A 26,431-nucleotide genomic window follows, 5' to 3' on the forward strand; every position below is an offset into this window, starting at 1 on the left:
GTTATTCCTTTAAATCCCCTTTATATATTTATATTTAGTTTAAATTACAGAACTTTCTTTAGGGTGAGGATATTTCAAGGGTGGTAAGTGGACAAGGTTCTGGTCTCAAGACACAATCAGTGCCCATTTTGTCTTTAATGTCACCAAAGAATAGTTAGGCTTTTCTCTCCCCTAAAGAGTTTAGGGGAGTGTGGTGTGGTGGTGCATGCCTGTAATCCCAGTGGAAGGCTAAGACACAAGGATCACAAAATCAAGGATAGCCTCGGCAATTTAGCAAGAACCTAAGCAAATCAGTGAGACCCTGTCTCAAAATAAAAAACAAAAAGGCTGGGGATGAAGCTCAGTAGTAAAGTGCCCCTGGATTAAATCTCCAGTGCCAAAAAATTAAAAAATGAAAATAAATAAAAATAAAAAATAAATTAAAAGGATTGGGGGACTGGGGTTGTAGCTCAGCAGTAGAATGCTACAGGAAAAAAAAAAGGAGGGGCGGGGCTGGGCATGTGGCACAGCAGGGTTAAGTATCCCTGGGTCCACTCCCCAGTGCCAAAAAAAAAAAAAAGTTTTTTTTTTAGAGAAAAAAAATTGTTCCTTTATTTAGCCTTTCCTACCTGCCTTTTGTTTGGATTTTTTTAATACTTTTTTTTAGTTATAGATGTACACATATCTTTATTTACTTATTTTTATGTGGTGCTGAAGATCAAACTCAGTGCCTCACATGTGCTAGGCAAGTGCTATACCACTGAACCACAACCCCAGTCCACTGCCTTTTGTTTAACTAAAGTTCTCCATTATTTGGTTAGAATAAACTTTAAAACATACCAAGGCAATATACTTGAAATTTTAATTTTATTATGCTCCTATTACATAATTCATATTCATTACATAGTAAAAAGAAAAGGCACAAAAGCAAAAGGGGTCAATTTTAAAAATGCCTATTATCTCAACCCAGGGAAAACAATATTCTGGCATAGTTCATTTATCAGCCTTTTCCTATGTACTTCTGAACATTGCTCTGATATTACTAAATATAGTCTCATATCCAGCTTTTTCAACATATTATTTTTCTCATATTAATAAAAATTCTCTGTAAATATAATTTTAATGAAAGAATAACATTGCATACTATGGATATAACTTTTTAAGCATTCTCCTAATGCAGATATTTTAGCGAGGAGATTTAGTGGATTAAAACAGAGAGAAAAGGTTAAGGCTACTTTGTTTCCTAGAAAGGCTTTTTTGAGAACATGGGAGGCTCACAGGTCCTGGCCTAGCCGCTCCAGCTCGTTGAGGAGGAAGTCTATATCAGCACAGGTCAGAGTGGGGTTAGCCACCACCATGCGGAAGAAGTTACCGCGGCTTCCATGGGGCTGGTAGCCGATCATCATGGAGCCCTCCTTTACCATGCGCTCCTTGAGCACAGGGGCTACCTGTGGGCGTGGTAAAGAGAGTCTAGTTGCAGCCGGTCCGGTGAGAAGGCCAGCTGCTTGAACTACCCAGCTGGCCGCAGAGCTGTTTTTCCCTCCCACCCTGCCATCTTCTGGAAATACCTTCACTGCTTAGACCCTCACCTTGGCCCCAGTTTACTTTTCCACCACATCCAACTTGATTGGCCTTCTTCACCTTCTGCTTTATTCCTTATTTCTCCTACCTCCAAGATAGCTATATAGGCAGGGTATCTTCTGCCAAATCCTGACTTTTCTGATTTCAACCTTGCTTCAGTTTACCTCTAAATTTTAGACATCCTGAATGCCGCCTTCTCCCCTTTTCTGGTTCTTGTCCTTTTTTTTTCCCAGGGATTACCTAAGGTTACTTTACCACCAAGCTACATCCCTAGTCCTTTTGTGCTTTTTATTTTTTAATTTGAGACAAGGTCTTGCTAAGTTGCTAAGGGTCTTGCTAAGTTGCTGAGGCTGGCCTCAAACTTGTGATCCTCCTGCCTGAGCCTCCAGAGACACCAATTATAGGTGTGTGCTACCACTCCTGGATCCTGTAATATCTGTAATATCTGATCTGTGCCATGTGATCTAGTATGTAATTTACATAACTGCCTTGAACATACTGGCTTCAAACAGATAACTCTTGCTTTCCACAATAACAACTCCATGAGGGCAAGAGGACTTTTGTCCTTTCAAATCATCTGCAGCATCTAATACTAGTACCCCCATTCTTAGGGACACAGACAGAACATACTTCCTTACCTCTAGAAGGTATGTCAGATTGGCCTTTCTGTGTTTTCTGTCCCCAGCATCATTGAAAAGACTCTTCCTGATATTTCTGCCTTACATCTCTGACCTGGGCCTGAGTTCCCCCCACAGGGGTCTGTGTGCTTCACACTGACTTTTCTGGATTCTCCTGTGATGCCTCTTTCTGTCATCTTATTTCCCAGAAACATACCTTGCTCCTTATCACCACCCCCACAACAAAGGACAAGTTGGTGTTGTCTTCCAGTTGCCTAGCCCCCCTCAGGAGCAAGAGACCAGTACCAGGACCTGAAATATCAGGTATGGGCAGCAGGGGGCAGAAGCGCACCAGCTGCATCAGTTCCCTAACTTGGGTTACCCAGAGCCAGAGAAAGCCTACCTGAGACAGCCTTTCACTGTAATCTGGACTCGCCTGCTTCCCCCGCAAGCTGGGGGGCACGAACCAAAAACACACGTTGACAAACTCAGGCTGAGGGGAATGAGGAAGGGGAAGTATGAGCTGAGAAAAGGGGACCATATTCCCTTTCAGTGCCCCTCTTCTTCCATCAGAGCTTGCCGTGTGGGATAGGCTGGATAGGTAGATGCAAAAGAACATGGGACCATACCTCCATGACCAACTCAAACCCTTCCCTCTTCTTTATTTCCTCCACCAGGTACCTGGAAACAAAAGGCGATAAATTGCAGATGGAGGGGGAAAGGCAGACATGGAAACAGAAGAAAACCACAGAGAAACAGGGAGGAAAGTAATCCCTAGGGCAGAAATGGAGAAATGGTGGACCCTGGGAGGGCATCTGGGACCCCCTTGCCTACCGGGCAAGGGCAAAGGCCTGGTCGATACGATGCTCCAGCCCTTGCCCACCCTGTGCTTTCCACATGAGCCACAGCTTCAGACAGTCTACACGACGGCCACACTGCACCACCTTGTCACCCGTGTCCAGAGCCACATCATAGAACTTGTCTTGCTGGAAGAGGTAGCTGGCTTGGGATCCATGGCAGCGCTTGAGCAGGTTCTATGTGGGGAAGAGGCTGTCAGACCCTAGTCCCTCCACCCAGGCTCTCCCCCAGGGCTGCACCAAGGGTCAACTGCCAGCTGACTGGATCCCTTTCTCTGGACTTTCTCCAACACCCAGAGCCTGTCCCAAACTTTCCCAGGATCCCTCTGTCTGCAACCTTAAGCTGGATACCTTTTCCTTTGCATGAGGGCTCCTGAGGAAGTGAGGGAACCCAATGTAGGGGTAGGGTGGTGCCAGGTGGGATGGTAAATGGGACACAGTAAGTCCTGGTCCCCCTCTCAGGTGAGACAGAGAAGACAACAGGACTCCAGAAAGGATATGGGCCAGGGTCAGGCCAAGGACTGGGGCAGACCCACCGAGGTGTCCTGGAGAAGAAGAGCGGAGCACTGCAGGCCTGCAGCAAGAAGCTTGTGGGGGTTCCAGGCCACGGAGTCAGCCCTGGGTGAGGCAGAACAAAGCCAGGTCAGTGGCTCATCCTCAAGTTACCCAGCCAGAGGTTCTTCTAGACCTCCAGTAGTAGGGTCTCACCCCCACCCCAGCAATCAGAAAGAATTCCCCTGCCTGCCTTCCCAGTCCAAATCAACCATCCCATCTCCAGTCTGTATCCTAGCACCCTCTTCCCTCCACCCCATTCTGAGTTCCCTACTCCACGACTATTCTGAGGATCAAGGATTTGAAGGGTGGGGTTCAGGAAGAAAGGAGCCATATACACCTCTGGATCCCATCCAGAAGATGCCTGTGTGTCTGCGACAGCAGGACGCTCCCTCCCCAGGCAGCCTGTGGAGCAGGAGGAACAATGTGGGCCTTGGCTTCAGTTCAGCTCACCCCACCCACAAGATCCAAATTGCACTCACATCCACATGTAACCACAGTCCATGATGCTGGCACACATCAGCAATTGCATCTAGGGGGTCAAATGCTCCCAACACAGTGGTGCCAGATGTAGCACTGACCAGGAATGGCACAGCACCCTGTGAAAAGAAGATCTGGAGTCACCTTTGGAGCTACCTAGAGCCTAGTGCTGGGACGGAGTACTAAGTTCTTTCCATGCCCTACCTGGCCCGTTTCAACTTTAAACACTGCATTCATGTCCTCTTTCACTTGTATGCAGGAATGCCTTTCTCACATCATACCCCAAAATTAACTCATCAAAGATCAAAGACCTAAACGTAAGAACTAAAATTACAGAACTCTTAGAAGAGAATATAAGAGCAATATTTGTGCATTTGAGTTAGGTTAGCTATGACTCCAAAGCACAAGCGGCCAAAGAAAAAATAGATCAACTGGACTTCATCAAAATGTAAAATATCTGGGCCAAATACAGTGGGGCACACCTGCAATCATAGCTACTCAGGAGGCTAAGACAGGAGGATCTCAAGTTTGAGGCCAGTCTGGGCAATTTAGAGAGATCCTGTCTCAAAATAAAAAATAAAAAGGCTTGGGGTGTAGCTCAGTGGTAGAGCACCCCTGAGTTTGATTCCCAGTACAAAACAACAAAAAAGTGAAGTGTAAGCACTTCAGTAGGATCCCAATAGGACAGCTGCTAGCAAAATAACACAAAAGGAGCTGGGGCTTAGTTCAGTGGTGGAGCATATACATAGCATGTACAAGGCTCTGGGAAGGAAGGGACGGGAGGAAAGGAAGAAGGAAGAAAGAAAATAACAAGTGTTAGGATGTGGAGAAACTAGAACCCTTGTGAAATGCTGGTGGGAACATAAAATGATATAGCTGCTGTAGAAAACAGCAGGGCTGTTCCACTTCTGGGTATGTACGTCCAAAAAACTTAAGTAAGGTGTTACAGTTTGGGTATATGATGGTTTGAACGCATACCCCAAGGATTCCTGTGTTGACATTTAATACCCATTTGAAGATATTAAAAGGGTAGAAATTAAATCTATGGTGTTTTGAGGAGGGGTCTTTGGAGGTGATGAGGATTAGACAAGGTTATCAGGGTACAGGCCCCATGATTGAATCCTGATGGTTTTATAAGAAGAGAGAGACCAGAAGAAATACAAACAGACTCCTGGCTCTCATCATGTGATGCCCTATACTGCCTTGATATTTTGCCAGCAAGAAAGTCATCATCCATTTTGATCCTTGAACCTTAGACCAGAATTGGGAGCCAAAATAAACCTCTTCATAAAATTACTCAGCTTTAGGTATTTCATTATAGTAAAAAAAAATGGACTAATACAGGGTCTTTTTTGGGGGAGGGGGTGCTGAGGATTGAACCTAGGGGTACATGGCCACTGATTCACATTCCAACCTGTTTTTATTTTTTATTTAAAGACAGGGCCTCACTAATTTGCTGAGGCTGACTTTGAACTTGTGATCCTCGAAGTCTCCCAAGCTGCTGGGATTAGAGGCTTGCACCACCATGCCCAGGTGCACAGGGTCTTAAAGAGATATTTTATACACCTGTATTCACTGCATTATTCACAACTGCTAAATCATAGATGCAACCCGAGTTTTCACTGATTGATAAATGGATAAGCACAATGTGGTAAATACATATAATAGATATTAAATTTCAGCACACAAACCATCGGGGAACACATTCAGAGCATATCCAAAACATAGTACCTTGGTTTCCTCTCAATAAATGTAATAATGGTCCCTGGGTCACTCACAGAACAAAACAAAATAAAACAGTTCTACACACTTCCAAATGCTCCCTTGATGACAGGGAGAGTAGGGGTGGAGGCAGCACCAGCCCCAAGCAAGTATTCTAGAATAGGGAAGGTTACCAGTGGTGGGTGGAAACATTCAGGCAAAAAGAGGAAGCTGTCTTGGCTCCATATTTTCAATTCCAGACACATCCCATGTCTTCTGTATAAGCATAAGGTGTTCTTGTCCATCCACAATACCCACCACGTAGTTAATTCCTCGTCTGCCTTCAAGTATCAGCTCAACATCACTTCGTTTTTGGTACCAGGGATTGAACCCAGGGGCACTTAACCACTGAGCCATGTCCCCAACCCCCAATCCCTTTATTTTTTAAATCTTTGAGACAGGGTGTCCCTAAGTTGCTTAAGGGCCTTGCTAAGTTGCTCAGGCTGACTTTGAACTTGAGATTCTCCTGCCTCAGCCTCCTGAGTCACTGGGATTACAGGCATGCACCACCATGCCTGGTTCAACCATCACTTCTACGGAAGGCCTTTGCTGACTCCCTCACCTTCTGATTCCATCAACTCTCCTGTATTATAGCTTCAAAGAGCACCATGCACCTCATGTTCAAAGTACATGTGCAGCTGTTTACATATATATATGAATGTCAGACTTCACTACTGGAATAAAAGCTCTATGAAAATAAAATGGGCAAAAGTTCTGAATAGACCCTTCTCCAAAGATGCGCAAATGCCTAATAAACACATGACAAGATTCTCAACATCATTAATCACCAAGGAAATGCAAATCAAAAGTCTAGTGAGGTACTTAACACCCACTAAATAACTACAATGAAAAAGAATATCAAATATTGGTGAGTATGTGAAGGAACTGGAGCTTTCACATTATTGCTGGAATTGCAAACTGGTACAGTCACTTTGGAAAACAGTTTAGTGGTTCCTCAAAGGTTAAATACAGTTATCATATGATCCAGCAATTCCATTCCTAGGTATATAACTAAGAGTAATGAAAACATGTTCACACGAAAGCCTGTAGGCAAATGTTCATGACAATGTTATTTGTAATAGGCAAAAAATGAAAACATGTCAACTGTCCATCAACTGATTAATGGATATATAAAATATAGTATATCCATATGATGGAATGTTATTCAGTCACAAAAAGAAATGAAATAATTAGTATATGTGACAACAGGATGAACCTTAAAGACATTATGCCAAGTTAAAAGAAGCTCACTGCAAAAGGCCATGTATACTATGAGTCCAGAATCCAGAACAGGTAGACCCACAGAGACACTAAGTAGATTTTTGGTTGCCTTGAAATGAGAAGTTTGGGAGAAATGGAGAGTGATGGCCAATAGGTATGGGATTTCTTTTTTTTTTTTTTTTTTTTTTTTTTTTTTTGCGGTACTGGGGATCGAACTCAGGGCCTTGTGCTTGCAAGGCAAGCACTCTACCAGCTGAGCTATCTCCCCAGCCCTGGGATTTCTTTTTGTGATGATGAAAATGTTCTAACATTAATTGTAGTAATGGTTGCATAACTCTGTAAATATGCTAAAAATCACTGAATTATACATTGTACGTGTATGTATGTGTGTGTGTTATACTGGGGATTGAACCCGGAGTACTCTACTACTGAGCTACATACCCAGTCCTTTTGTTTTAAATTAAAAAATGGAGTGTCACTAAGTTGCCCAAGTTGGCCTCAAAGTTGTGATCCTCCTGCTTCACCTTTGAATTATACATTTGTTTATTACCTGAGTAATATCAATCATATAATAAATCTATGCTAAAATAGGTATATTCAATGTAAAGTGGAACTTCATTATTCTAATTGCTGCCCATACTGCCAACTGCCACATATAAATAAATATATACTGTTCTGAATAACAAAAATAGGCTTATACTGTCCACTGTATACTAAACTTACAATATGTATTTAACATATATAGTGGAGGTATTTTCCTGTTAGTACATATTTTTTCTACTTTATTCTCTTATTTTCATTGATTGATGATTGATTGATTGACTGCAGTACTGAGCATCAAGCACAATGGTGCTCCTACCACTGAGTTATATTCTTACCCTTTTTAATTTTTTATTTTGAAACAGTGTCTTGCTGAGTTGCCCAGGCTGAACTTGAACTTGCAATCCTCTTGACATAGCCTCCTGAGTAGCTGACATTATAGGTATGTACCACTGTACCTGGTGTTTTTTTTTTGTTTGTTTGTTTTGTTTTGTTTTTTCTTTTTGTGGTACCAGAGATTGAACCCAGAGGTGTTTAACCACTGAGTCACATTCCCAGTCCTTTTTCTTTTTTTTTTTTTTTTTTTTTTTTTTCCCATAATTTTGAGACAGGGTCTTGCTAAATTGCTTAGGGCCTTGCTAAATTGCTAAGACTGGCTTTGAACTTGAAATCCTCATGTCGCAGTCTCCTAAACTGCTGGGTAATTATTACAGGCGTGTGCCACCATACCCACCCTACCCAGTTTATTTTTATTTTTTGTAATGCTGGTGATCATACCCAAGGTCTCATGCATACTAGGCAAGTGAGCTATACCTCAGGCCCATCCTACCTTATTCTATATATTTGTTGTTGTTGTAGATGGACAAAATGCCTTTATTTTATTTTTTGTGGTGCTGAAGATCAAACCCAGGGCCTCAAGTGTGCTAGACGGGCACTCTACCACGGAGCCACAACCCCAGCCCCTACCTTATTTAAAACGGCTACATAAGCCAGGCACGATGGTGCACACCTGTAATCCCAGCGGTTCAGGAGGCTAAGGCAGCAGAATCATGACTTCGAAGCCAGTCTCAGTAACTTAGTGAGACCTGTCTCTAAATAAAATATTAAAAAGGGCTAGGGATGTGACTCAGTGGTTAAGTGCCCCTGGGTTCAATCTCTGGTACAAAAAAAATACAGTTACATGATACTCTTATAGCAGTAGTAGGAGTAGTAGTAGCAGAAGCAGCAGCAGCAGCAGTAATGACAACAGCCCACAACAACTAATGTTTATATAATGCATCTACATGCTAGTCACTGTTCTAAGTGCTTGACACACTAATTCATTTTTATTTAACCCTTACAACAACCCTATGTGGTAAGTTCTGTAGTATTTCCATTTTACAAAAGAAGAATAGATACACAGATAATACAATAATTTATCTACTGATATAAACTTTGCTCCAGGAAACATTCTCATGCACAGAATTCTATATACTTGTGATGATGGTTGACAGCACAAATTCTAAGCAGTGGAACTCCGAATAAGCTTAAAATTTATACAGATCATACCCAAATGTGTTCCCAATTAATACTTCAGCCTAGATACCACCTCCAGTGGACACCCCAGCCTGCATCCATCAGTGCCACTGGAATATCTCCCTCAGCTTCTCCCTATACTGACCCCCAGCCCACAGAAACCTTCCACACTATGCTCCGGGTTGCAAACACCCTCCCTGCAGTGCTGCCTGGGTGGTCATCTAGTCAGTCATCTAGTCCCACCTCTCAGAATCCCACCCTGCCTTTGTGTCTTGGCAGAGTCCCCAGGAGCAACATGGTCTCCTTACCCGTCAGGCTTCAGCCCATTGCAGTATGGGCACAGAGATAGAGGAGAGGCACAAAGGGTACCTTGAGCAGGAGGAGCCCAAATAACCATCCACAGAAGGGACAGAGTGGTCCCACTCCACTCACCTCAGCTTCAGCCAGACTAATCTGCCTCTCCAAATCCTCAGGGATCATTTTACCTCTGAAAAAGAAAAATGAGTGAATGGAGAAGTTATAGGTCCTCTAGGCCAGGAGGCATTACCCTGTTGAAGAATGGTAAGGTAAAGTTGGCAATGCAGAAGCCATAATGCTCTACAGGTCTCAGGGCACAGGGCAGGAGACTCTGGCAGGCACTGGGAAGCAGGAGCAGCAATTCTACAGGAAGAGTTAGGGACAGAAATCCACCAGGGATATAGGTCTGAGGCCAGAGTTTTCTGGAGGCAGGAAGGTACACTGTGCCAAGCTGGGTCAGGGCCATGTCGGCAGGACCTTCACCTCTCATCAGCCTTGACCACTCGGACACTGTCAGTGCCAAGTCCCAGAAAAGCAGCTCCCTTGTTGATGGAGTAATGACACTGTGGAAGAATGCAGACGGCAGGTTAGTGTGACCTGGGCTAGGGACCAGAAGGTCGGGAGGATGGGGAGGAGAGTGACTGGAAAAAGTCCAGTGTGAGCTGCAATAGATGGGACCCCAGAGGCCAGGGCTTTTCAAATGTTTATATGTATGAATTGCCTGGGTATCTGGTTAAAATGCAGATAAAGCTTCAGTAGATCTGGGTGGGGCACTTGCTGCTCCTGTCCTCTCCGACCAGAAGGCAAAATGAACATGGCCTCCTTGATTGGAAGGAAGGGTAGGGCAGGAATAGGACCTGAAGGGTCTCTGACTGAGGTGGCTAGAGATGAGAGTCGGGAGCCCAGGGCTGCACCTATACTCTTCCCTACCTCCTCTGATGTGAAGAGGGCCAATGGTGGCAGTGCCCGGAGGCCCCTCTGCTTGCAGTCTGGGTAGCGCTGATAGCGGGCCAGGTTTATGGCATACATGTTGGAGATGGAACCACCTATCACAAGGAGGAAGTGGTAGCAAGAGAGAAGGAAGGTGAGTCAGAATGGAGCTTGCATCCCCTCAACTTTCCACCCAGAAGAACTGACCAAAGCAGTATGTGTTATTGGCTCCCAGGTCACAAATTTCCAGAGCTCTACAAATGGCATGGGAACCCAGAACAAACCGGGATTCAGCAGATCCTCCCAAACACCCCCTACATATCCGGGACTGGCCCTGGAGACAGTCCCTCACCCCTGCCCCCAGAGCAGGCACAAAAGCACTGATCCTAGGGACTGTTGGCAAACACCAGGATAAAGGGGACTGGGCAACCTCCTTGCTGGTCTGGCCCTGGCCCAGCTGGAAAGGAAACAAAGAGGAATCTCCCAGCCAGCAGCTTAAAGCAAGAGAATGGTATGGAAAGAGGAATCATAAGAAAGTCCCCCTCCTCCTCACATACCAGGGCAGAAGATCCCATCCCCAGAGCTCCAGCCCACCAGGGCCCGGAGTTTCTTCAGCACCTCCTCTTCCATGAGTACAAACACAGGGGCGATCTCATATGTGTACCTGCCAGAAATGCAACGATGAGAAAGGGGAAGAGACGGGAGGGACTGCCAGTTCAGGCTCTTAAATTACAAGAGTCAGAGAGAGAAGATGGTAAGATAACCACGGAAGGGTCCCAAAGACAATGAGCTGGTGACTAAGAACCAGCAAAGCACAGATGAGAAAAAACTAGGGTCAGGATGCATGAGAAAGATTGCAGAATCGGAGCCCAAAGGACGGGGGAAAACCACTCTGCCAGAGATATGCCCAGAAAATACAGAGGGGCAAAACCCATTCTTCTCCCCTATCTCTAAGACACCTTCCCGGTAAACCTAAGTTCTCCATGGGCTGGAAGGAGGGGCTTGGGATGGCTCACTGGCTGGTGTTGAGGCTCTCAGTGATAATGCGCCCAGCCAGAGCATGGGGATCCAACCCTGAGAAGAGCTGGTTGAAGAACCGGGGGTGACCTGGAGAAGGGGGAGCAGGGAACGGAACTCAACATGGAGCTGGGTGCAAATGCTGGACACTCCTCCCTTCAGAACCCTAAGCCCACCGGTCTTGACACTGTAGCGAATCACAGCGCGGCAACGCTCCAGGATCTGTTCTTGTGACTCGCCCTGGCTCTGCAGCTCCAGATCCAGCAGCTGCTTGAGCTCCTCAGGCTCCTTCCACTCACAGACCTAGGAGAAGAAGCCAGGGATGCAGGGACCTCAGCCCCTGAGGACTCACTGCCCCAGAAGACACAGGACATTACCAACCTGTACTTCAAACAATTTAAGAACCAATATATTAAATCTATTGTATTTAAATGGAAAAAAAAATTCAAGAATATTTTCAAAATGATACATGAACAAGGGTAAATAAACCTAAGACCCACTATGCAAATTTCTTACTTTTTGGTACTAGGGATTGAACCAGGGGCCCTTTACCACACAGCTATCTCCCCAGCTCTTTCAGTGTTTTACTCTGAGACCAGGTTTTGATAAGTTGCTCAGGGCCTTGCTAAGTTGCTGACCCACCTTCTCAGAGGCACTGGTCCCTTTCCGAATGGCCTCATCCACAACAATCCCAAACACGTCCTGCAGCAAGGTTTCCACAGCCACAGGGTCCCCATCAAGAGAAGGGAGTAGTTTTGAATCAGCCATCAGGATAAGTTCTGTGAGCAGAGTAGGAGTCATTCTCCATTCAGCCTCTGTACCCCACCCAGACCTAACCAGTAAGACCTTCCATCCTGTAATGAGCATGAGACCCCAAGCACTGGTGCTCAGTCCCGGCCTCCAGTGTACAAGGCAAGTGACAGCATCCAGGGAGAAAGCCATAGGACACAGGAGGGAGAAAAAAGGCAATTAATGCTGAGTGGGGGGAATCAGTGGCCACTATCCACCAAAAGCAAAGAGGAAAAGCTTACCTTCTGCTCAAGTCTCCGTTCTGGTGAGCTGGCCACAAGATACACAATTAGCTTTTCAGAATAGTAGGACCAAGACAGCAGAGGGAATGCGATGAAACCAGCAGTCACATGGCCATTGGACAACTCTCATGACCCTTGCCCGAAAGAGAACTTTCACAGATTTGGGACAGGGACAGCAAGTTAAGTTCCCTGAATAATCATTAGCTGACAGAAGGTGTGGGGGGGGGGGGAGACAGGTGGCATATTAACCTCAGGATTGAGGGGTATGGAGAGCCCTCACGTGTGGAAGCAGGGATTCCCACTGAGAATTCAAGAGGCCAGACTAGTGGTGTGGTGGATGTCTGAAGGGTGAAGAGAGCAGCGGGCAGGTTGGGGGGCAGAGCAGGAAGCCCCAAGGGAAGGGGCCTGAGCCATGGAGGCAAAATGGTTTAGGCAGACCTCAGAGATCAATCTCTTTTGTACCCCAATGCTGTGTTTTCTGAACTGTCCTGATTTCTGAAGCCCTCTCCTAGAACAGGAAGGAAAGAATGTTCCACTGAGGAAGAATTACATTACCCAGGTGTAATCCTGAGTCTTTGACCCTACAGGATGACACAGACACACATGCAATAGTTACAGCTCAGGGCGCAGCTGGGGGCTAACCCTAAGTGTCCTCAGAATCAGGAAAGGAGACCCAGGAGACTGAACACTGAGGAAGGCTCATAGTAGATAGGAGCTGTGTCTTAAGAGTGGGCAGGAGAAATGGACAGGTGAAAGGGAGGACAGAAAGTTGAGTTTGGTTAGTAAGGCCCCTGAGTAGGTCCCAGCTACTCAAGACACTGAAGCCAGAGGATCACTTGAGCCAGGAGTTTGAGGCCAGCCTGGGTAGAAAGGAAAGACCCTGTCTGGAAAAACAAAGAGAGAGAAGGGGGGCCGGGGGGGGGGGGGGGGCGCGCCAGGGTAGAAGGGAGGGAAAGAGGAGCACTGGGGTAGGGAGAGGAAGGCCAGCAGCTTTCGAGGGTAGTGAGCAGGGTAGGTCCTGAGGTCAGGGAAGGCACTGCTGACTGGAATACGGGAGCAAAGGCAGAGTAGGCAGAGTAGGCAGAGCTGGGTGAGATTATGACAAGTCTTACCTGCCAACCAGGCCTGCAGCTTTGTCCTGCAGAAAATGGGAAGTTACTAAAAGACTCTTTGGCAAGGAATGTGAAAAAAAAATCCGATGCTCTCAGATTAGTAGACCAGTTTATAGTAGCAGGATGCAGGAGAACTGGCAGGGTGTTGCAGTAAACCAGGCAAGAGGTGACCTACACATGAATAAGGGGTAGGGAATAGGTGTGGTAAGACAGGGCAGAGAGAAGAACCTGCAGCTTTGGTCATTCCTGGAGTATACTTAATAAAACACTCAGACAATGTACGTTGGAAAAGTCAAAGATAAGCCTGGATGTTCAAGTCTGCACAACTGAGAAAATGGCATCCCGAAAACAAATACGAATACAGAAAGGAGAAACTGGATGAAAATTAAAATAGTGATTTCTTAGAAATACTCATCCAAGCAGAGACTTCCTGGGACTACTGATTCGCATATGAGGATGGTCAAATCTAGAATTCTGATGAGATGCAAGCATTGAAGGTGATTTAAGAGTTGGGACAGATGAAGCCTCGTGATAGGCTCCATTCCCCAAGGAAGAGAATGTTCAGAGAGAGGGCTAGGGAGAGAAGGACACGCACTGAGGCCTGGATGAGATGAGAGGGGAAGAACAAGAAGAGAATCTGGAATAGGGCCAACTTCCTGAAAGTGGGTTGCTCTGATGTACTCGGCCGTCAAGAGCCACTAACCTCCACTGGTTAACAGAGGTTCAAGGGAGCCAGGTGGTCTGACCCTTACACATTTCCCGAATAGAATGGGTTTGGAGACTACCAGAGTGCTGAACCAGGCCTGGAGAATGGAGACTCGGTCCTTCACCAGCTCTCCTGCCAGCTCCCGACAGTGGCAGCATGGAGTATAGAGGTCAAGAGGCTAATAATAGGCCCTGAGGCTAGGGGTGGAGTTCAGTGGTAGAGAGCTTGCCTAGCATATGCAAGGCCCTGGGTTCAATCTCTAGCATCTCAGATACAAACAAAAAATAGGCACCATTTTAATACGTACCAGATGCTACCTTCTGTACTTAAAATGCATTTTGTCCTAACCTTCACAACCATTCAGGGTAAACTCACACCCACATTTAAAGGAGGAAACAGTTTCAGAGATACTGTGTAACTTGTCCAGGACACAGAGCCATTACATGTTTAAGCCAGGTTAAGCCCCTAGCTGTCCTCTCTGGCCTGTTTTAGGCTGTGCCCTCCTCTGGCCTTCCAAGAAAGCTGATGTTTTCATTTCTGAGCCTTTCTGGGCTTCTGCCCTCAAAACCAGCTTGTTTCCCACTGGGCCTCTGCAGACATACTAGATTTAACTTTCTGCCATTGGTTATATTTCTCTGCCTTTTAGCTTCTACAGTTATTGATAACTCTCACCTCTTGTCCCTTTTCTTGTTTGTCCTATTTTACCAGATTTAAAATTCTACTGATGTCATTTTAGTGAAGTTTCAGGACAGAGTGATGGCAAACATATGTGTTTAATCTGTTGCATTTAATTAGAATGAGTACAGAGGCCACCAATTTACAGCAATGCCAGTTTGCAACATTGTGTGATTTTGACTAGCAGAAACCAGCAGGTCAGGTGGATTTGGTTAGGACAGGCAGCTGGATTGGGGTTTTGGCCAGTGGATTTGGTGGAAAGACAGTAGGGCTGCGGAATTGAGGATACTGGAAAGAGAGGAGTTAAAACAAGGACCACGTCATCTAGGTTGAATAAGCGAAGGCAAGAACAAGATAAGAGAGTTGATGGTTAGAGAATTTACAAACTAGAGATCCTAAGAAGTCAGAAAAACACTTGTGCATTTTTTTACCTTTTTTTTTTTTTTTTTTTTAATTGTTATGTGGTGCTAGGATTGAACCCAGTGACTCACATGTGCTAGGCAAGCACTCTACCACTAAGCCACAAATTTTTAAACAAACCCTGCTTTGTCCTATCAGCATCTTCTCAGCCAGGGGCCAGAGCACTGCTCCTAATTCTATTCTTATTTCTTTGCTTCTCTCTTAGATTAGATGAAAATCTGTATAAGGACTATTAGAACCATATTCCTATTCCCCCTGCCCATTCACCCAGCAACTCTCTTCCAACTTTCTTCTTCCAAAGAAGACGAAAGTTTGTTGTCTGGAGAAACAGGGACAGAGAGCCCAGCACGGAAGGATACCAGAAGTTGGAGGCGAGGCACTATACTGAACACAGGAGGATTAAGAGGAAGCTACATGTCAAATCAGCCCCTTTCCCCAATCAGCACCCATAATTAGTAACCAGGGGTAAACTCTCCAGGGCCAGAGACTAGAGGAGTCCTCTTTGAAGAAACTGAACAAGACCAGAGAAAAGATCTATTGGCTCATTTTCCCAATCACCTGTCAGCAATGCCACCAGTCAGTACAGCCTGTGCAGGGACTTGGACCTGCCAATATATTTTACTGCCTTGCTCTTAAATGTGGGCAGATGACCAACAATGATCAGACACTTGAAGAAAGTTCCTAACAAGAGCCACAGTGAGGGCTGGGGTTGCGGCTCAGCGGTACAGTGCTTGCCTAGTATGTGTGAGACACTGGATTTGATCCTCAACACCACACAAAAATGAATTAATTAATTAAACAAAGTTATAAAAAAGGCATATATGATGGAAGCACAGAAATAAAAAGGGTGAAAGAAAGTTGCACACATCAAGAATTTGCACCCATGAAAAGATAGGTTGCTTTCAACAGGGTGTGATACATGCCTATAACCCCAGCAACCTAGTTTAGTGAGAAATCTAATTCCTATCTCATTCCATATGTCCCATTCTCACTCCCACCCACACAGAAAACCACTAGAATTTTTAATGCAAATACTTACAAATATAAATATATATTCTTATTTTCTCCCTTTTCATACAAAAGTTAGTACATAATCATTCTTCTGTACCTTTTTTCAGTTAATAAAATATGGGTAATCTTATTATCAATACATATAGAACTTCCTCATTTTTTAATATAATGACTTAAGATATAACTTACCCACCACAAAAAATATTCCTTTAAAGTATACAATTCAGTGGTTTTCATATATTCACAAATTTGTACAACCACCACCACTAACTTCAGAATATTTTCCTTTTCCCAGAAAGACACTCAACAACAGTCACTCCTTGTTCTTCCACTCCAACCTCTGGCAACTACTAATCTACTTTTTCTCTCTATAGATTTGCCTAGTCTGGACATTATACATTAAAAAAAAAAAAATCATACACTACGTGGGGTTTTTTGTTTGGGGTTTTTTGTTTTGTTTTGTTTTGTTACCAGGGATTGAACCCAGGGGTACCTAACCACTGAGTCATACCTCCAGTCCTTTTTTATATTTTAATTAGAGACAGGGTCTTGCTGAGTTGCTTAGGGCCTCTATAAACTGCTGAGGCTGGTTTTGAAGTCATGATCCTCCTGCCTCTGCCTCCTGAGTGGTTGGGATTATAGGCATGCACCACCATGTCCAGCATTATGTGGTCTTCTGCAAGTAGCTTTACTTAGCATAACATATTCAAGGTTCATCCGCATGTATCAGTACTTTGTTGTTTTTTTATGACTGAATCATATCCATTATATGGACACACACTTTTTTTTTTTGGTACTGGGATTGAACCCAGGTGCACTTAACCACTGAGTTACATCCCCTGTCCACTTTTTTATTTTGAGACAGTACTCAGTAAGTTGCTTAGGACCGCACTGTTACTGAGGCTCGCTTTGAACTTGTGATCCTCCTGCCTCAGCCTCCTGAGCTTCTGGGATTATAGGTATACGCCCCCATGCCCAGCTACAACATGTTATTTACCCATTTACCCGTTCTTGCGTATTTCAATTGTTTCCACCTTTGAACTATTATAAATAATGCTGCTAGGAACATCTGTTTACAAGTTTTCGGATGTGGGCATATTTTTAATTCTCTTAGGTACATATCTGGTGGCCTAATTGCTGAGTCTTATGGTAACTATATTTAACCTTTTGAGGAATTACCGAACAGTTTTCCAAAGTGGCTGCACTACCTCATACATTCCCATCAGTAATGTATGAGGGTTCCAGTTTCTCTACATCCTTGCCAACACTTGTTATTATCTTCTTTTTTATTACAGTCATCTGCAGGGTTTGATAGGGATTGCCAATATCCACAAAGGTACCATATATGAAAATGCCTGTGTGCTCAGCCTCAGCAAGAGAGTATGCTGTTGAGCTTTTGAAATGGAGGAGTAAAATATGATGTCTCAGCACTAAAGATATAGCTCACTTATATGTGATATGGGTAAGGCCCTCAGTTCAGTCTCTAGCACAAAAAAATCTCAGTATAGTTGTAATTTATTTGAATGTCTGTATTAGTCAGTTTTGCTGTAGTAACACGGGCTTCAAAATTCCACCTGCCCATGACAACAAAAGCTTTTGCTTTGTTTTTGAGATAAGATCTCACTGTTTCCCAGGCTGATCTTGAATTTCTGGGCTTAATTAATCCTCCCACTTAGCCTCCTGAGTGCTAGGACTACAGGTGCATTCCAGTGCACCTGGCTTAACAACAGAGGTTTATTCTTCTCTTGTGGCTTACTCTGACGGTGGTGTCGGCTCTAGTTCTGATTTATGCGACTTCATTCCAAAACCCAGACTGAAAAAACTATCTGGGACATGCTGTTCTTATGGCAGAGGGAAAACAACAAAGGCAGAGAAAATCAAACAGACTCTTAAAACTTCTCAAACCTGGCATGTGGCACATTTCCTCCTATCCCACTGACCAAACTAAGTTGTACTTGGAGTCCCGGGCAGCGGGTGAGAAATGTGTGTCCCTCCCATAGGAGGACACTGCAAATCACATGGCAGTGGGTGAGATAAACCTCCACAAGATGGCAGGACACTGGCCTGTGGCAGTTTCACATTCTGCTTCACCTCAGTACTCATTGATGACATGACCCACCTGACCCTCAGGATATGTGAGTTTGAGCCAAGGTCTAAAGGTTTCCTCTCCTTCCCCCTCAGAGATACCTCTTGATTGTTTCCTCTCCTTTCTTTAACCCTCATCCTCTAACTATTCCTCACGGCATTTTTTTTGCTAAAACCTCTCATAACATGCCTGTTTCCAGTCACCTCCTCTTCACAGCCTTTTTTCTGCAGTCCTGGGAATGGAACCCAAGGCCTCAGGCATGCAACTCTATTGCTGAGTTATGTTCCCAGCCCCTGGTCTTTTTAATTTAATCTTCAAAGTCTATTGCATCTTTTTTCTCTCTCCTTCAACACACACTAAAACCTAGATAAAGCTTCACTTTTTTCCTCTGAGTTGGGCTATGCTGTAACTTTTTTCTCCTTAAAAATAGCTCCTTAAGGAGCCAGGTGTGGTGGCACATGCCTGTAATCCCAATGGCTTAGGAGGCTGAAGCAGAAGGATCACAAGTTCAAAACCAGCCTCAGCAAGGCCATACACAACTTAGTAAGACACAGTCTTAAAACAAAAAATAAAAAGCTGGGGATGTGACTCAGTGTTTAAATCCCTCTGGGTTCAATCCTGGTACCAAAAATCTAAAAAGTTCCTTAAAGGGCCTTGCACAGTGGCTCTTGCATGTAATCGCAGCAATTCAGGAGGTTGAGGCAGGAGGATTACAAACTTAAGGTCAGACTCAGCAATTTAGCAAGATCCTGTCTCAAAACAAAAAGTAAAAAAGACTGGGGATGTAGCTCAGTGGTACAGTACCCCTGAGTACAATCCCCAGTGCTGATCACTCACACACACACAACTTCAAAAGGAAAACAGTAACTTTACAATACAGAAACCTAGTGGGCACTTTACCCAAATGATTAAAGTTCACATCACCAATAATGGAACAGATTAATATCATGAACCTTCTGATGTGAGGCACGGAGAAACACTCAACATCACTTGTGTAAAATTTCTGCCCCAAATGCATAACCAAATCTAACTATGATGCAATAAATATATCTAAATTAAGGATCATTCCACAAAACAACCAACCTGTATTCTTCAAAAATATCAGTGTTGGGAGCTGAGGGTATAACTCAATGGTAGAGCATTTGCCTTGCATGTGAGGGACCCTGGGTTCAATCTCCAGTACCACAAAACAAAGTCAATGTCATGAAAATCAAAGGAAGGCTGAGGACCTACCAGCTCCAGATAGAAAATGACTAAGGTATTACAAACAAAAGCACAATCTGAGTTTGGTTCCTGGATAAGGAAGGGGGAAAAAAATTGTTACAAAGAACATTATTGGGGGTGTACAGGGTGGCATGTGCCAATAGTACCAGCACTTGGGAGGCTGAAGTAGAAAAACCACATGAGTTCACAAGTTCAAGACCAACCTGAGACTGTCTGACAGGGGGAAAAAAAGATTATTGGAACAATTGGTATAATCTGACTAAGGAGGTTACCATAAATATTAGTATTAAATCAATATTAACTTCCTTCATTGATAGTTGCATTAACTTATGTAAGAGAATGTTCTTGTTAGAAAATATGCTAAAACATTCCAAAGTAAAGGGGCATGGTATCTGCAACTTTCAGACAGTGCAGAAAAAGACAATACTATGTGTATATTTCTACAGGCATTTAAAAAAATAAGTTATTGAGATATGATTCATTTACCATAAAATTCATTCTTTTTTGCTTTTGTGGTGCTAGGAATTGAATCCAGGGTTTCACACATGCCAGGGAAAGACTATACCACTAAACTACATCCCCAGCCCCATAAAAATCATTCTTCTGAAGTAATTTAGTGTTTTGTTTTTTGTTTTTGTATATTCCCAATGTAGTACATTGGTCACCACTATTTAATTCCAGAACATTTTCATTACCCGCAAAAGAAACCCAGTATGGGTTAGCAGTCACTTCCTGTGGTTGGTTTGTTTGCAGCATTGAGGATTGAGCACAAGTGCACTCTACTACTGAACTACATCCCCAGCCCTTTTTAATTTTTGAGACAGGGTCTAAGTTACCCAAGCTGACCTCAAACTTGTGATCCTCCTGCCTCAGCCTCCTGAGTAGCTTTACAGGTGTGTGCTACCCTGCCTGGCCAGTTAATATTTTGAAGTCTTAGGGATATAGTTCAGTTGGTAGACTGCTTGCCTCGCAAGCACAAGGCCCTGGGTTTAACCCCCAACACCACAAAATGAAAAAAAAAAATTGCAAATATTTTGAAATCTTTTTGAATCTTTAAAAAAAAAAAAAATCCACAGGGGGCTGGGGATGTGGCTCAGTGGTAAAATGTCTACCTGGCATGAATGAGGCCCTGGGTTGCATCCCCAGTGCCACGCATCAAAAACAGCACAGGGAAGCCAGGCATAGTGGCATACACTTGTAATCCCAGCTACTCAGGAGACTAAGACAGAAGGATCACAAGTTTGAGGCCAGTGTCAGCAATTTAGTGAGGCACTAAGCAAATCAGTGAAAACCTGGCCCAAAATTAAAAATAAAAAGGTCCAGGGATATAGTTCAGTGGTAAAGCAGTCCTGTGTTCAATTCCCAGTGCCCAGCAAAGAAAAAAAAAAAAAAAAAAAAAAAAAATATATATATATATATATATATATACACACACACACATATGTGGTTATTACCATTGGAATTATGAATGATTTAAATTTTATTTATAAACTTCCATATTTTATATAACAATTTCATATTATTTATGTAACTAAAATAAACTTATTTTAAAACAATAAAAAAATTAAGAAGGAATTAAGAGGTCACAAGAACTCCAAAACAGCCAGGTCAATGGCACCCACCTGCAATCTTAGTGGCTCAGCAGGCTGAGACAAGAGGACCACAAGTTCCAGCCCAGACTCAGCAACTTAGCCAGGCCCTAAGCAACTTGGAGAGACCCTGTCTCAAAATTTAAAAGCGGGGGTGGTAACAAGGGGTGTACCTATGTGGTAAAGCACCCCTGGTGAATGTTCAATCCCCAGTACCAAAAAAAAAAAAAAAAAAAAAAAAATTCCAGTGGCTGGGATTGTGACTCAGTGGCAGAGTGCTTGCCTAGCATGTGTAAGGCACTGTGTTCGATTCTCAGCACTGCATATAAATAAATAAAATAAAGGTCCATCAATAATTTTTAAAATTTTTTTTAAAAATCTAAAACATACACATTGCCAGAACCAAGGAATGTCCCTTGTTTGGTTTCCCAACTTCTCTATACACAATCATCAAAGATCTAACAGGTGGCAAAGGGAGCCAGATGCTGCTCATTTTGATTACACAACCCATGCTGGCTCAGAGGGGAATGGGTTCAGCTTGTTCGGCAAACATTGACTGACTGTCTACTTCTGCTGCCTGGCTGGCACTGCCCCAGATGCTGCGTCTATCCTGTGGACTCCAGCCAGCAAGGGAGCCTGGGATGCAAACTGAAGGCATGATTACCGCAGCAGTGTGCAGTGCTCACCAAGGAAAGGTAGGACTGCTTCAGTCTGCTCTACTGGCGCAGCCTAGGTTTCCAGGAGCAAGAACAGGAGCCAGAAAAGACTAATCAGGAATCATTACATCTATATTTGGGAAAAGAATGAGTGGGCCTGATTCGGGGAAAGTCTCATAGCAGGAGGCTTGTCTGGGGGCAAAAGGATCCAGCAGTTGCAGTTGCCTCAGGCTGATTACAACTAGGATTACAAGTGTGCATGTCCACGCCAGGCTGACAGTGCCTCTTTTTGAGGGTACTGGAGACTGAACTCAGGGGCACTCAACCACTGAACCACACTCCCAGCCCTATTTTGTATTTTATTTAGAGACAAGGTCTCACAGAGTTGCTCAGCGCCTCACTTTTGCTGGGACTGAATTGAATTCGAGATCCTCCTGCCTCAGCCTCCCAAGTCCCTAGGATTACAGGTGTGCACCACGGCACCCGGCTGACGGTACCACTTAAAGTACTTTCAACCAGTCTTGCACAAAGACTATCAATAAATATTTGCTGAATTGATCAACTATTTACAGGTACTAAAAATACTGCTGCATTCCACTCACATTTGATTCCCATCAGCCAGGAATCTATACTGATGGTAACTTAGATTAGAACAGGGTTTTGTTTTTTTTTTCTCCCTACTGAAAGCCTTCTAAATCCATTATCTCACTAATACTCATAATGGCCCTAGAAACTGGCCAAAATAGGTATTCATTCATTCTTGTCTTCAAAATGGACTCTGGAGCCAGAAGAGTGAATGAATTGTCCAAATTACAAAGGCAATACAGGTGATTTTTGCTGATCTTCTGACTTCTAGGCTGGTCTGTCTACATTAGGTCTGGCATCTCTATTTCTTCCCATACGTACACACAAGAACTGCAGCCAGTATAGAAAGTGAAAATATCCAACAACCAGAATACCAGAAGAAAGTACAGCAAAACATTGTAATAATGTCAAGGTAGCATAACACAAATATTCAAAAGCCACAGATTTAACAATGTGAAACTAAAAATTTTGTGTAAAGAGACACCATGGAAGTGGTGAAAGCTAACTCTTAGCTTTCTATTTCTCACTCTTTATTTTACCCATTCAACTGTTTTCAAAATGTTCTTTGTGCCAGGTGCAATGATGCAGACCTATAAATCCAAAGACTAGAGAGGCTGAGGCAGAAGATCTGCAAATTCAAGGTCAACATCAGTAACTTAGACACTGTCTCAAAAATAAAACAAAAAGGGCTGGGGGAGCAGTTCAGCGGTAGCTCAGCAGTAGAGTGTCCATGGGTTCAATCCCCAGTACCAAAACAACAACAGCAACAAAATGTTCTTTGCTCTCTTTGCAGTTATTCTTTTCCGTGTCAATTTTTAAAAATATTTTTAGTTGTAGATGGACACAATATCTTTATTTATTTATATTTTTGTGGTTCTGAGGACCGAACATAGTGCCTCACACATGCTAGGCAAGTGCTCTACCACTGAGCCACAATCCCAGCCCTCTAGGACAATTTTAAAATCAGCTTAAGTGTTGGGATCTAGTTCAGTAGTAGAGCACTTGCCTAGCATGCTCAAGGCCCTGTGTTCAATCCCCACTACCAAAAAAAGTCAAAACAGTTTAAATTCCATGCAAAATCATGTTTTAACTATAATTTAGTTTACCTTAATCTATAGCAAGAATTGATCTCTACAATATCTTCCTATTAAAGGATGCAGTAAAATATCATTTAATTAGGCCCTTTATGATTGTCATTAAAATAGCCTTTTTTTTCTTTTCAAGACAGGGTTTCACTATGTTGCTCACACTGGCCTAGAGCTTTCAATCCTTCTGCCTCAGCCTCCCAAATTGCTAGGACTATAGGCAAGAACCATAGCATATGACTTAGCCAGGTGTGGTATGCGCCTGAGGCAGGAGGATTCCAAGTTGGAGGTAAGTCTCAGCAATTGAGACTTTCAGCAACTTAGTAAGACCCTGTCTCAAAAAGTAAAAAAGGAGGATATAAGTCCCTGGTAAAGCGCCCCTTCATTCAATTCCCAGTACCAAAAAATAAATCAATCTTTCAGTTCCCTATTAATTTTTTTTCTAGAAATGTAATATTTTTACTGTAAATGAGATTGTTCTATGACATTTCATGGTTACTGTTCTTATATTTTATTTATATAATTTATTTTCATGCTGGAGACTGAACTCAGGCGTGCTCTACTACTGAGCTACATTTCCAGTCCTTTTTATTCTTGATTTTATATAATTTTTGTTTGTTGATCTTCATCTGGCGATGTTGCTGAACTCATTAGTTTTACTATTTTGTCAATTGCTTCTCTTTATAGATGAATACATTAACATAATGACACTTTTTGGGGGGCCAGGAGCTCTACTAAATTATTAGGGTTTTTTTGGTTTCTGCTGGGCTAAGGATTGTACCCAGGGCCTCACACATACTAGGAATGCACTACATTTGCAGCCCTAATTTTTAAGTGATACACAATAGAATATTAGTGTTAATGGTAAACATTCCTGACTTGTTTCTCTTGTTGATATGTGTCAAATATTTGTCAATAAGAAAAAGATAAATGATCTATTTTTTAAATGGACAAAGGATATGACTAGGCAGTTTACAAAAACAAAATGGTCAAAAAGCAATAAGAGATGATTAACTTCATTTTGGGGGGGGGTACTGCAGATTGAACCCAGTTGCTAGGCAACTGCTGTACTGCTAAGCTACATCCCCCAATTTTTTTTTCTTCTTTTTTCTTTTTTTTTGATAATTAAAGATTTATTTCTGGAAACGTTTTGCTCTCTCTCAATCATATTCAATTTTGGAGTGACCCTAAAAGCACAAACTTGCTTTCAATGACCCAAAATGTTGAAAGTTTGGGGAAATAAAATTTGTGTACAAAAAGTGGTTGGAATTCCTTGTTTTTTCATCATTTTCATTTAATATCATCATTAATTTTCCTAAGCTCACAACCTGATAGCACCTTGCATCTTTAGTAATGGCTAATGTTGGGAGATTTGAAGATGGGTTCAACTTTCCATTTTTCTAATTCAGCCTGGTCCAGGGGCCAAACTGTATGCCCAAGTCTTCAACAAGGCTAGTCCTCTACTGAGGTAAGTCCTATGTCCTTTTACAGGGAAAACAGGGCTGGACAGCCTGGAATAAAAAGGGTAAAAGATAATCGTGCTGGCCTCTGACTTCTGAGAGGGCATAAGCAGAACAGTCTCGGGCTACTCAGGGAACGCTTCTGAGACCTCATTTTCAGATTACGGTTGAGTGTACATGGCAGGACTGTCCAAAAAAAGTTAATTCCTTCTTCCAGCTGACCCTAAAATCTGCAGGTCTAGCCCCTTGGCAAGCTAAGGGAAAGACAAACCTGACCGACTTAAAGGAAAAGATAGTGAGTAGGAACTATTCTAGCTTCTCCTTAGGACTCCAAGCTTAGCAGCACGGAAGGGAGAGAGGTGGAGCTTTTTCAAGTAGACTTAGTCAGATCTCCCAACAAGCCCTCTCAACTAGGAACCAGCGCCTTGAGATTTCAGTGCTCCGTTTCCTGCCCTCAGTCAAGATGGCAGCCCGGGCTCGCATGTGCCACGGCGCACGCGCCGGCCCTCAGCCCACCCTCCTCCCATCTTACCGCGCGCCTCACGGCAGGCTCACCAGCTGCAGCGCTCCGCGCGTCCTCAGCCTCACCCCTTTTCAGGCTGTCCCCGCCTGTCCAGGCTCCCGAGCCCGGAAGTGGATGTTGCCGCTCGGCGGAGAGGGGGAGGGGGAGGGGGAAGTGCTTCCGGGGAAACGGGCCCCGGGTTGGTGTTTGTAAACTTGCCTCGATCCCGGCGGGGACAGTGGCGGCCGCAGGGTTGGCACGGAGTGCTAGGACCTGGAGAAGGCGCCGCGCGGCGGGGGAGGCAGCGGGGAGTCGTGCCTGGCGAGGTAGGCGCAAGCCCTAGGGAGCCCAGCGTCGTCCGGGCGGACGGCAGCGCTTCAGCAGCTCGCAGGCCGTGGGACGCCGCGCGGGAAGGGGGAGGGGAGGGGAGGAGGGGCGCGTGGCGAAAGGAGGGGGGCCCCGGGGGAGGGCCGCGCGCGCACCGCCCCCCGCCCGTGCCTGCCGCCGCGTCCCCGGCCCAGGAGACGAGGGCTTGCTTAGAGGGGACGCGGGCGCGAGCACGCACCTCGCGCTCTGTTCTGCGCTCTCGGTCTTTCGTTTAGGTTGGTGCGGCGGACGCTGCGGCTGCCAGTCTTGATGGCTGGAGGGAGGGAACGCGATATGCCGGGCTTCACCTGCCCGCCCTCCACCTCCGCGACGTGTTTCCGTACCTTCGGGCGGACTTGGAGAATGTACACGTGTGGGCACTGCCAGTCTGGTTTCTGTTCGACGCTTCAGTGCCCAGCGACGGCCCCCGAGGTTTCCTCCAACCCGGGTCTCTCTGCCTCTGTACAGTGCCAGTTTTGCGGGCCAGCCCACTTGGCCCAAAAGCCCTGAAGGGCCTCCGCCCCCTTCTTCCGTTCCTAAAATGGCAAATCCAAGCCGTAACCCTGTTGACAGAGT

At 44.3% G+C, this 26,431-nt stretch overlaps 1 protein-coding gene across 5 annotated transcripts; it reads right to left on the reverse strand.

Moving 5' to 3' along the window:
* Positions 1–829: 829 nt before the first annotated feature.
* On the reverse strand, positions 830–26,322 carry CSAD (cysteine sulfinic acid decarboxylase). Of its 5 annotated transcripts, none has more exons than XM_079140905.1 (16): positions 26,200–26,319; positions 26,055–26,129; positions 11,990–12,126; positions 11,524–11,650; positions 11,347–11,437; positions 10,888–10,994; positions 10,331–10,446; positions 9,884–9,963; positions 9,536–9,590; positions 4,069–4,185; positions 3,927–3,991; positions 3,571–3,652; positions 3,012–3,211; positions 2,807–2,858; positions 2,581–2,670; positions 830–1,427 (listed from the first exon to the last, which is right to left on the reverse strand). In XM_079140905.1, exons 3-16 carry the CDS (start codon positions 12,113–12,115, stop codon positions 1,254–1,256), a joined length of 1,482 nt encoding a protein of 493 aa, XP_078997031.1. In that variant the 5' UTR covers positions 12,116–12,126; positions 26,055–26,129; positions 26,200–26,319; the 3' UTR covers positions 830–1,253. The 5 variants fall into 5 exon arrangements, with proteins under 5 accessions (XP_078997031.1, XP_078997029.1, XP_078997030.1 ...); XM_079140903.1 differs by adding an exon at positions 25,520–25,828 and having other exon boundaries at positions 26,055–26,298; XM_079140904.1 differs by lacking the exon at positions 26,055–26,129 and having other exon boundaries at positions 26,200–26,322.
* Positions 26,323–26,431: the final 109 nt, after the last annotated feature.

Source organism: Sciurus vulgaris, assembly GCF_902686455.1.
Source record: "Sciurus vulgaris genome assembly, chromosome: 5".
Classification (NCBI taxonomy): domain Eukaryota; kingdom Metazoa; phylum Chordata; class Mammalia; order Rodentia; family Sciuridae; genus Sciurus; species Sciurus vulgaris.